General features: G+C 45.1%; 1 protein-coding gene across 1 annotated transcript in view; it reads right to left on the bottom strand.

Annotated features, from left to right (window-relative positions):
- Positions 1 to 12,625, bottom strand: part of RBKS (ribokinase) — a 77,493-nt gene that overhangs the window by 23,038 nt on the left and 41,830 nt on the right. Inside the window, exon 7 of the mRNA XM_045844490.1 lies at positions 8,560 to 8,748. Within this exon, the coding sequence (XP_045700446.1) occupies positions 8,560 to 8,748 (189 nt within the window). The remainder of the gene's footprint in view (positions 1 to 8,559; positions 8,749 to 12,625) is intronic.

Below are 12,625 nucleotides of genomic sequence, written 5' to 3'. Positions count from 1 at the left end.
GGTCTCTTTCAAACATGAGGTGCCTGAATGATAAACCACGTGAACTGCTAAGTACCTAAACATGAGGCATCACCGTGGCCTGGCCCCTTTCCCAACTCCTCCAGGGCATCAGTTAGACCAAGAAATGTGTCAAAAGCGAAAGTTTAGAGCATCCAATGCATTATTAATTGTGAGAGCGAGGACTGAAGAGTTAAACTGAGATGCTGAAGCAGACCCATTCAGAACGAAAACTCAAACATAAGTAAAGTTTCTCTGAAGATCTACTGTGCTTTTGAGTCATGAACAGAAAGTGCAGCTTTGACATTTATTCTGATATTTCCAAGGGAAACTGAATAAAGTAACATATTTTTGAGGGAATTATTTTTTTAGAAAGAGTAAGGAAAGAAAGCTGTTAAAAGCATGTGGTGAAATATCCAGACCCAAGGAGGCTCAAGAGCCCTGGCTCGGACGGCAACGTAGGTCTGTTTCTTTGGATCAAAAGACTCTTCATTCAGGAGTCACCTGAGGTCAGAGGGACTCAGCCCACACGTCCAGGGCTTCTGCCTGCCCGCGAGGTTCTTTATGAGTGCAAGAGTGAACCTCAGCCAGTCACTGGCTCCTTCGTGGGGATAGTGCCCAGTACACCTTTTGAGAAATATCATCCATCTTATTTTGCTAGATGTGGTTCCTAATAGTTTTTCGCTATGTCCCAAAGTCATATTTACTCCAAATTTCAAAGTAATACATGAAAAATACAGGGTTATGGAAAAACTCAAATAATTCAGAAGAGTATGGAGTAGAATATAGTTCTTCTTTACATGAGTAATAACTGTAAGAGTTTGGTGGGTTTTGTCCAGATTTTAAAATACGCTTTTACTTACATATAACTAGAATTATTTTACAATAAATGGCACCATGCTGTTATAATTTGACTTCCTTCTACTGAAGATTATGTAGATCTGTCTGATTACTATTTGGTTACTACAAACAAAATAAACATTCTCGTACAAATATTTATACATGTGAGCATTTCTGCAGGATAGACTCTTAGAAGATTCACTGGTCAAAGGGAAAGCCTATTTTAAAAAGTGGTACTGTTGATTTGCCCTCTGAAAACTTGGTGTGGATTTACACTCCCACGAGAATTACATGAGAGCACGTTTTCCAATTTATTTGGACTTTGACATGATCAATCTTTACTTTTTGCCAACCTGATGGGCAATAAAGGGCAATCGCACTGTTATTTTGATTTGTGTGTTCCTGATTTCTTGTGGGGTTGAAAATTGCCTCATGTCTTTATTATTATTATTTTTGTATTTCTTCTTCAGTGAATTGCCTATTGACGTTAATCCAGAGACATATTTGATTTTTTTTTGAGTTGTGGAGGCTTCCCATAATTACAATAGTAATCTCTGCTATTGCAAATATTCAATTTTTCTGTTAATAAACATTCTTTTAATAGATACTCATGCGTGAATGTGCATGGACAAATGTGGAAGGACTTAACTCGAAGGGTCTCAGTGGTCACATCTAAGAGGTAGGGTCATGGGTATTCGACTGTCTTCTTTGTAAAGACCTTTCTATGTTGTCTGCTTTTTTCTCCCCTTGGACACTAAGCATGTATTAAGTTCATGGGTAGAAAAACTGCCCTATAGATTTGTAAGTGGGGTAAAGGTGATGAAGGCTCTCAAGACGCTTCTACAAGAGGATTTCTCAAGGTACTTTGAGTAGTGGCACTATCAATAGATACTTAATTCTCCTAAGATCCAAATTTGAAGGAACAACACTTACTTCTTGGATAATAAATTGATATGGTAGTCCAAATTAGCCTTATCACTTTACAGTTACCTCTTTCGCACCAAGAGTCCACCACTCTTTACCCACAGTGCTTTACCATTCCAACCCCTTTCCAAGTATCGGCAGTCAACAGTGAGGGGCCACGTGAACATCTTGGCTGTAACAGGAGTTTCTGGACAGAAATGTGCCTCAAAAATGGCACTAATTATTAGCAAGTGCAAAAAATGTATATCTTGTCGGAAAGAAGGAGGTGGGGGGAAGAAAGAACATTGTGCTGGGGAAACACAGCTCGAAGGGCGTCACGGAGACTAGCAGGGGCGTCCCCGTGTGTCCCGGCCTTTCGGTAAGACTGCGGCCAGGTAGGAAGCAGCACCTGTTTGTTGGGAAACACCCCTTAAGGGCACAGATGATCACTGGCTCTAATTACACCTGGCCATATGCGCTCGGCTTTCCCCCCTCGGCCAGGGGACTGGGGGTGGGAAGAAGGTATAGGTTGTGGGGATAGGTCACAGCAAGTTGGGAACAATGGCTCTTCAGATGCTGGTTTTTCAAAGACCCAACTCGGTGGTCCTTCTGGATGGTACCTCAGAGGTGGATGAATAGGAACCTGTCCTTGAGGGCAGCTGGGATGGCTGAGGGCAGACCCAGGTGAGGGGAATACGAGAAGTTACCTTGGAAAGCTGCGGGTAACCCATCAGCCCCAGCAGTCCCCCCACTCTCACCAGTGCTTCCATGCAAACTGGAATGGGAACTATTCCCCTTCCTACCGGTGCACTCTCCAGTTTGGAGTAGAATCTCAAGCCCAGAGCTGTCCCCTGGGGGCATCCGTGCAGCCAGTGCCTTGCTAGCAGCTGCGCCCCCTACAGGACTCAGATATAACGGACAGAAAGAAAGGAAGTAAAGAATGATGAAGAGAATCCCTGTGCCCCCAGCTTTTGATTACTCTCTGCTTACTTATATCCCCTAAATTATGATGATTTCTTATAGAGTGAGTAATTCTTGAGAAGAGAGATTTAGCCTGTGGGCTGAATTCTTAAAGTCAGAGTGTCAATGTAGATTCGAGGATATAACCATTCACATGTAAAAAGCACATATAAAGAATTCCCCAGAGTTTATAGGCCAGGGATAATTAATATTACAGTGCATTATATCACACTAGCCCAATAATCTTGAAACATTACCACACTTACATGTGTGTAGCTCTGACTGGGAAGTGATCATTCTGTGTGACCGTGGACACAAGATGGCAAAGCCCATGACCTTCAGGTCGGAAGGACTGGAGTGAGGACATGAGCGCCATGTCATTTTGAGGCTGAGAGTCAGACCACACAGAGATGGGAAAAGAGAAAAGAGACACATCTGTCATGTCTTCCAAACTGAGCTGAGGACATCTGCAGCTACTGCCACCATCTCGCTCCAGTACAACGGGAAAACAGATGCAAAAATAGAAGTGATATATCCAACTATTAACACTGAGGCAGAACCGAATATAGCCGTCTGCCGAAGCACTGACGTAGAACAGGAGACGGCGGCTCCTGGGGCCGGCCGTCTGGCCCACGCGGACGAAGTGCCAACCAATGGGGGATGTCTCCACCACCCACGCTGTCCCCGTGTACTTATTTATTTAAGTTTTTTCCAGCTTTACTGAGGTGTGGTTGACAAACAAAAACTGTATATTTAGGCTGCATAACATGATTTTTTAGAATGCATGTATTGTAAGAGATTAGGGGGACGGGAAAGGCAAGAAGATTGAGAGCAAGCAATGCCCTCCTGACAGAAAAGGGAAGGAGCCCGCTGATCGGAACAAAATGCCCCCTGGGAGTCCCTCACCTCCCCGTGGGAATTAGCTCCTCTTTTTCAGCCGTAAGAAGAGGCCGAACAATTGTGCGCAGAACAGGCAAGAATTTTAATAATGAGAGTGCCGGATGAGAGGACAAAGGTAGCATGATAAAGCCGGCGGAGACTCTACTCCCAGAAAATAACCACCCTTGTTTCCTGTGTCACCTCCGCTCCACCAGGGGACCTTGGGAGCCATTCAGTGGGTTCGGTGCAGCAATTACACGGAGGGTTCTTTATCACAGGCAGACCTGTCCTTTAGTGAAGTGCCTAAATGGATCTTTTTGTTAGTTTTTTGACCTTCGTTTTCTAAATTGAGATACTATTCACACACCATAAAGTTCACCCTTTCAAAGAGCACACAATTCAGTGGTTTTAGTGTATCCGCAAGATTGTGCAACCGCCACCATTCCAGGACACTTTCATCACCCTGAAGAGGAACCCCGCACGCACTGGCAGTCACTTCCCTCATGTCCTCTGCCCAGGCACTGGCAACTGTCAGCCTGCTTTGTGTCTGCAGATGTACCTCTTCTGGATATTCTGTGTGCATGCAAGCATGGAACACATGGCCTTTTACATGTAGCTGTTTTCACTTAGTGTAATGTTGTGGTATTCATCCATGTGGTAGTATGTGTCCGTATTCCTTTTATGGCTGAATGCTACTCTGTTTTATGTATCGAAGGGGTGCAGAACAGGCCTCCTCAACATGTGCTACTTTGGCAGGTGAATTATTTTGAGCTGAAGGCGGTCAACACCCTGTGGACTCATGAGAAAATTTTACCTCTTTCTTAACACACTTAAATTTGGGTCCTTGCCCATAATAAGAGTTATTACTAGGAGTAACTTTTTATGACTCTTCTACAGGGCAGGGCAAACTTCTCATTACTGACTCTCTGCTCTTCTGACCATCCTGCGAACAGCTTCCTCCCCTCTGCAGCCCCCAGGTGGCTGACTGCGTCATCGGCTCAGTGTCCCTCACCTCAAGTCTCTGTCTCAGAACCTCTCCTGTACCTGGAGTTCCCATACATGTGTAATTGATTTCGGTTATTTTCTCCTGTTACTCTGTCTCATGCTGACTTAATTATTTAGATCAGCCAGAAGAACCTAGCAGGGTAAAGGAAATTTTCTTCCTCCCCCACAGTATGTACCACAATTTGTTTTTTCATTCATCTGTTGATGAAAGTTTGGGTTGCTTCCAATTTTGGGCTGTTATGAATAATGCTGCTCTGAACATTTGTGTGTATGTTTTTGTGTGGACTTTCTTTCATTTCTCTGGGGTATATACTCGGAGTTGAATTGCTCAGGCATATTATAACTAATTCTAAATTTAACTTTTTGAAACTTTTCCAGACTGTTCTCCAAAGTGGCTACACCATGTTTCATTCATACCAGCATTGTTTGAATGCGTGTACCAATTTCTCTACATACTCGTCAGCACCTGTCATTGTCTTTTTTTGATTACAGCCATCCTAGCGGATGGGATGTGCCACCTCCTTGTGCTTTTTCACTTAAAAGGCATCGGAGCCATCCGTACACCCGGTGTAAAATGACAAGACTTCAAGTGCAAATGCCCCAGCTCCCTCCACAGCCATTTCCATGAGGCAAATACTTCAAATTCCTTTAGCTGTTTCTCCTGGTATTTATCTTCTATTTTTGGTAATATGCTTTATACCGCTATTTTTAAAATCAGTTTCAGATATTATCTCTTGACTTCCAACTATGGAACACGAGCATGTCGTTCTCCCGTCTTCCCCCCGTGCACACAAACACACACTCACTTTTTCTCGGTCTCCACAGTCTGACTGGCAGCTCCATTTTCGGTTAGACCAATAATGGGCACTTACATTGTTCTGACTGTGAATTCATAATCATGTGGTGTACTGAGATTATATTTCCTTAATCGTACTTTCCCCCCTATACTCCAGATGACCTAGAGGAAAAATTTTCCTCTTTTAAAACATTTCCTCAGTTTTCTACATATTAATTACTACATCCTCAAATTCTGCAAGAAAACTAAAAATCTCTGGGCATATTCAAACCAATGAATAACCCACTATTTCTTTCTTTTTCCTTTTTTTTTTTCTTCTGGGAGACCCTCCTCCTAGAGCCCTCCACTCACCTGCTCTCATCTGGACTGAATGCTTATGAGCATGCTGCACAGCTACTGTTCTGGAACTTTTCTCTATTATCCTTGACGTCATTATCCCTGACTTCTCTGCTATGTTGCATCGCCTGGATCCTAGATCCCATACCTTTCACTGTCTTAGCTTTATTACTCAGCTTGCAAGAGGATATCTTCCAGTAGCTTCTTTATTCCTCTGTTCCTCCATCACTAGGTCTTTCATGTTAGATATTTTCTAATGTACCATTTTAATTCACTTGTTCATTTTAGTGTTTTTTTTTTTTTCCTTTTTCAGTTCTTGCCCTAGTGAGTGCACTGGTGATTCCAATTAGCAACCTAACTTTGAAACAATCCAGCGGTAACTGAATGCCACCTTAGTGCCGACGGTGCACAGCTGTTTATGTTGCGCTGGTGCTGCCAGGGCATGCGAGTTGAGTAGCTGCGACAGCATGTCTTCCTATATAGCCCATGAACCAAAAACTTTTCTGCCTGGCCTTTTATAGAAAAAACCAGCTGACCTTGACCCAGGGCCCTGGTCTTCCTGACCTCATTTTCTGTCTCGTGCCTCTGAGCGTTAAGTTGTCTGTCCCCTGGACTCTCACTGTGTTTCACCTTTTCTGAAACCTAAAACTTAGCAGCAAGTACTGGGAAACCAGACAAAAGGGCACAGAGCAAAGCGAAAACTTCCTTCGTGCACATTGCTGTGTTGAAGATGCTCACAGCTGCCATCCCTCATGATCTATGAAATCCAATCCTTCAACAGGAAACTACTCGGAGGATCATTACTATCGCTTCTAATTCGAACGTGTCCCGGGGTAGTTCCCTCATGATCGAGGCCCATGCCCATGCAGTGCAATTCCATACAAGTGTTCTGTGGCAGGCACAAAACACTGCTGTTTTTTCTGACCAGCATCCCATCCTCCCATAAGAGTTCTTTGATTTTCACTTGGCACCAGAGATGGAGGCATGATGTGGGGCATGGTGTGGCAGGAAGCTGCCAGGGCCCATCACATGGAGGCCCTGCCCGAGCTCAGAGCCCACTGCGAGGCAGGCAGAGCTGATAGGGAGAGGGCGAGTGAGTGCCAGTGACACAGGCTGGCCTCCGCATTCTGCCCCACTTTCGAACTTCCCAGTTACGTGCACCAAATAAATCCCCTGCACTGTGTGAGCCCACGTGCGCCGTGTGCCTGGTGCTTCTGAGCAAACAACAGGAATCGTGGCTGAGGCCGGCACTGAGAGCCGAGTCTGGGCTGCTCCTGGGAACCCACAGAGTCCAGCATCTCCACAGGGACCCTTGATTTAACGGTTAGCAGGAGAAGACTAAACTCTTCTGCTGTGTTTCAGGACCTGGGATAGTTTCAGTCTAATGCAGGATCAATTTCAGAACTAATAAGAAGCCTTTCAAATTCAGGTTACTGTCCATCTTGACAAAGCAGAAAAAAACTAACGGTTTCACAAATGATTAAGTATGAAGAGAGCAACAACGTCAAGTACAATTTGCCCAACACCTGATGAAGCACATTTTGAAGGGCAGTGACAATGTAATTTCATGTTGTGACAGCACGCCTTGCACTTGTCTATTTCTTAAAGTGTGTCTGTATCCCAAACCTCATCGGATCCTCTCAGGCTTCTTTTTTTGATAAATGACCCACATTTTAAAGTGTTTTCTAAGCATAAAACCAAAACATATTTTGTTAATAATTATACAGCAGTTTCTTATAAATAAAAATTCTAAAATTTTTATTCTTCCTCTCGTTTTGTGTTCCTAACTTGTGCTTACTTTTGCAGTCAGCTCTTCTGCATTCCAGGCCGTAAAGAGACCGTTTTTGCCCTGGCTGGCGTAGCTCAGTGGATGGAGCGCGGGCTGCGAACCAAAGTGTCACAGGTTCGATTCCCAGTCAGGGTACATGCCTGGGTTGCAGGCCATAACCCCCAGCAATCACACATTGATGTTTCTCTCTCTCTCTCTTTCTCCTCCCTTCCCTCTCTAAAAATAAATAAATAAAATCTTAAAAAAAAAAAGAGACCGTTTTTATTTCCCCAGCCTTAGAGGAGCCCTGAGCCCTTTTTCTAACTTGTTTCCTTGTCATCCGTGCTCTGCGGCTGGCCATGACGTGTCCCCTTAACCCGCTTGTCCTTCCCACGGCGCCTTATGCACAAAGCACCTGCGGAGTGCCCCCAGGCCCAGTGTCGAACCCTCAGCTCCGTTACTTCCTAGCATGATCCTGAGCGTGTTTCTAAATCTGTAAAGTGAGGATAATAGTTGTACCTGTCTCATATAATTATCGTACAGATTAAATGAGAAGTACACCGAAGAGACACAGTGAGCATGCAGTAAATGTTAGCTGTTACTACTTGCTGGCTGAAAGAGCGAGCTCTGCTAACCAGCGCTCCTCGCTATTTCGTTCCACAGGAAGCCCGTTCGAGCTGGCGATCTGTTTGTTGTCTAGAATCTAAGACCCTCGATGGCAGAAACTGTCCCGTTCGTCACTATAGCCCCAGCACCCACTATTTACTGGCATATAGTAGGTATTCAATAAATATTTATTGAATGAATGAATATAAGCAATACAGGTATCATTGTACTGCTATTCCAGTTTTATGGATGAGAAAACTGAGGCTGAGAGAGCTTAAGGGACTTGTAGAAAGTTCCACAGTGGGTTAGGGAAGCATTAGGATATGGATCTCCTGCCTGGCTCTTTTTCTCTTCTACCATGTCACCTCCTGGAGCCATGACCTCATGATCCAGCAACCGAAGGGCAGTATCTCAGTAACTACATGACGATTGCAAGGGCCCCGAATGATTCTGGCATTTTAGAACCTACCGTGGTATCCACAGCCTTGACTTTCTCCGTGGGAATGTACTTCGGAACAGGTTCCGACTGTGACAGCATCACGCATCCTTCAGCGCCTAAGGTGATGATCACCACCTGGCAGCCCCTTCCCACGAGCACCAGCGCAGCCTTCCCAGCGTCCGCCGGGCTGCCGACCGGGAGGCCGGTTAGGATCTCAGCCTGGAAGACACAGAGTGCGAGGAAGCAGGGGTGAGAAAAGTAAACAGGGTCCACTCCACACTGGATTTGTTTTGCTAGGAAACGTCTCCCTTATTTTGCGTAATGACCGATGCCATGGAGAACTCGGACAGATCCTGGCTCAGAAAAAGAAATACAGCAAAATGTTAACACCTGTTCAGGGGAAGAGGGTGGGTATTCGTTGTATTGCTGTTTCAGCTTTTCTGTGTGAAGGTACAGTCATTTTCATAATAAAGAGGTAGGGGAACAAAGGGAATCCTACCAAATAGAGAAAGGAAAGCGGAGGGAGAACAGGAGACCGGAAGGAGCCACGGCCGTGCCTTTCACGGAGGAGGCACAGCTGTAACTGCACCTGTAAGGACGACATTCCTCCTGGCCTCTCCTGGGCCGCGTGCCTTTCTCATATCACTAGTTACAGCTTCCCGTGCTCACACACCACCATTCCTTTGTTCGTTTTTCTAGAGGGGATGGAGGCAGAGGAGGACAGGCACTGAGAGGTGGCAGAAAAAGTAACAAATGCCGCGACACTCGGTCTCCACTACTCACTAGCTCTGTGACTGTCCCCAGGCGTGTGTAGCTTAGAAGAGGAGGGGCCTGCACGGGATCAGCGGTTCTGTCCTAGAATATGCTGTGGAAAGGTCTCTGGCTAAAGCAGGGGTGACGGGCTGTCGCCCCGCTTCCTCATCCCCGGGCACCCCAGAGCAGCTTCTCTGAGGAGCCTCTTTGGTTCTGAGATGGGTGGTTGAAAAAATCAGAAAACTAGATGAACTGTATGATACTCTTTGACTCAAATTCTGTCTTCTCTGTGCTGCCGTCTAACCGGGTACTGTCTCTTCCTAAGAATGGCTCCAGCCCTTCCTGTGTTTGCTCAGATGATGCCCAGCTCTACCCTGTCTGTCCGTCTCCTGTAAATCCTCCCACAGTGTCTGCTCGTTCTGGGCTTCAGTTTTCCTAGGAGCACAGGTCTCATTAAACTTGAACATGTCCTCTCTTACCATCTTTTAAATGTTTTTCTTATTTAATTATATTTTACTGATTACGCTATTACAGTTATCCTGATTTTCCCCGCTTTGCCACGCCTCCATGCAGCACCGCCCACTCCCTCAGGCAATTCCCCCACCATCGTTCCCACCTGTGGGCAATGCGTAGCGTTCTTTGGCTGCTCCATTTCCTGTACTGTACTGTACACCCCTATGGCTATTCTGTACCTACCTATCTGTACTTAATCCCCTCACCTCTTCACCCATTCCTCCCCACAACTCCCTCCCATCTAGCAACCATCTAAATGCTTTCTGTATCCACTCTGGCTTGTGTGGCTTAGTGGATTGAGTGCTGGCCTGTGAACCAAAAGGATGCTGGTTCAATTCCCAGTCAGAGCACATGCCTAGGTTGAAGGCCAGGACCCCAGTAAGGGGCATGTGAGAGGCAACCACATATTGATATTTCTCTCTCTCCCTTCCCCTCTCTCTAAAAAGAAATAAAATCTAAAAAAGAAGCTCACTGTATCCATGATTCTGTCTCTGTTCTTGTTTGCTTACCTTGTTTTTTAGATTCCATTGTTGATAGATTTGTATTTTTTGCCATTTTATTGTTCATAGTTTTGATCTTTGTCTTTTTCTTAAATAAGTCCCTTTAACATTTCATATAATCATGGTTTGGAGATGATGAGATCCTTTAGATTTTTTCTTGTCTGGGAAGCTCTTTATCTGCCCTTTGATTCTAAATGATAGCTTTGCTGGGTAGAACAATCTTGGCTGTAGGTCCCTGAATTTCATAGCTTTCAATATTTCTTGCCAATCCCTTCTAGCCTGCAAAGTCTCTTTTGAGAAATCAGCTGATAGTCTTATGGAAATTCCCCTCTAGGTAACTAGCTGCTTTTCTTGTGCTGCTTTTAAGATTCTCTCTTTATCTTTAACCATTGGCATTTTAATTATGATGTCTTTTGGAATGGGGATCTTTGCATCCATCTTTTTTGGGACTCTCTGTGCTTCCTGGATTTGCATGTCTTTCCTTCACCAAATTAGGGAATTTTTCTTTCATTATTTTTTCAAATCAATTTCCAGTTTCTTGCTCTTTCTCTTCTCCTTCTGGCAGCCCTAAAATGCAAATGTTGGAACACTTTAAGCTGTTCCAGAGGCTGCTTACACTAGCCTTGTTTTTTTTGGATTTTTTATTCTTCTTGTGGTTCTAATTGGTTGTTTTTTGCTTCCTTGTGCTCCATAGCATTGATTTGATTCTTGGTTTCATCCACTGTACTGTTGTTTCCTTGTAAATTGTTCTTTATTTCATTAGTGTATCCTTTGTTACTGACTGGATCTTTTTCACACTACTGAGGTCCTCACAAGGTTCCTTGAGCACCCACCCTTACAACCAGTGTTTTGAACTCTGCATCTTATAGACTGCTTATCTCCATTTTGTTTAGCTCTTTTTCTGGAGTTTTGATCTGTTCTTTCACTTGGGCCCTGTTTCTTTGTCTCCTTGTTTTGGCAGCTTCCCTGTGTTTGTTTCTATGTATTAGGTAGAGCAGCCTTGACTCTGTGTCTTGGTTGTGTGGCCTAATGTAGTAGGTGTCTTGTATGGTCCAGTGGTGCAGCTCCCCCATCACCGAGGCTGGGTACTTGGAGCCCTTCATGTGGGTTTAGTATACCCTTTTCGTACAGTTGAGCCTTGGTTGCTGTTGGCCGATCAATGGGAGGGATTTACCCAGGATAGTCAGCTGCAAGGACTGGCTGTGACCAATTACCATCAACCTCCACCCTTTGTGGAGGATCAGCTGTGCAGGGGCAGGGTGGTGGTGTCTGATGTGGTCTTGTAGCTGTCCACTGGGTGTGCTGGCCCTGGGGCTTTCCAGGTGGTAAAAGCCAAGATCAGCCTCCACCTGTGTTTTGCCTGGGAACAACCTGCCTGAGCTAGAGAGCAATCTGAGATGGCTGCTACTTGTGCTGGGCTTGGAGATTCCCAGGAGAAGCCAAGCCGTGAATCTAGCCTGGCTGCTGCTAGTGCCGGCCCTGGGGCTGCCTGAGGCCAGCTGTTGCTTGATTGTTGGGATTTGGGAAGTTGTGAAGCAAGGGCAAAGACCAACCATTCATATGGAAAAGCAGCTTGGGTGGGTGGGGTGGAGTCTCTGGGATGGAGTCTCTGGGGATCTTCAAGGCGGGTCAAACAGTGTTGGTCAGGTTGATGGAGTCTCAGATACGATACAGCTTGCTGGCTCTGTGGCTGGAGGGTTTAGAAAAGGGACACTGGCCTCTGCTCACCTTGATGCCAGAAACTTCAGTTCTCCCCGTATAACACTGGTGTCTTTCAAACTGTTGCTCCTTTGCTGGAGCCCAGAAGGAGTGAGTCTGAGTAGGTGAGTCTATGGGTGGGCTCCTTAAGAGGAACTGCTTGGGGTTCTAGCAGTTTCTTCCACTGATGCAATCCCCACTGGTTGTTTTTTTGCAGCCAGAAGTTGTGGAGACTTATCTTCCTGGCACTGGAACCCTGGGCTGGGGGCCTGGCATGGGGCTAAGACTCCTCACACCTGAAAAACCCTTCCTGAATTTTTATTACCACATGTGGATATGGGACCAGCCCATTCCACATCTGCGCCCCTCCTCCCAGTCTGGATGAATGTGGTTTCTTTAATTCTGTAGTTGTCGGACTTCCATTCAACTCGATTTCTGACGGTTCTGAGTGATGGTTGTTCTATATTTTAGTTGTAATTTTGATGCAGTTGTGAAAAGAGGCGATTCATGTCTGCCAGTTGCCATCTTGATTGGAAGTTGCCGTCTTTTTTTCAAGACCTTTTCAATCTGAGTGGTTATGCTTGAGGTCACTTTCTTTTTTTGTTTTTATAAGTTTTTCATAGATTTTCTTA

This window comes from Phyllostomus hastatus, unplaced genomic scaffold (assembly GCF_019186645.2).
Source record: "Phyllostomus hastatus isolate PE091 unplaced genomic scaffold, TTU_PhHast_1.1 phas_contig_402, whole genome shotgun sequence".
Classification (NCBI taxonomy): domain Eukaryota; kingdom Metazoa; phylum Chordata; class Mammalia; order Chiroptera; family Phyllostomidae; genus Phyllostomus; species Phyllostomus hastatus.
The sequence above is the reverse complement of the archived record's forward strand: the minus strand, read 5'-3'. Positions and strand labels throughout refer to the sequence as shown.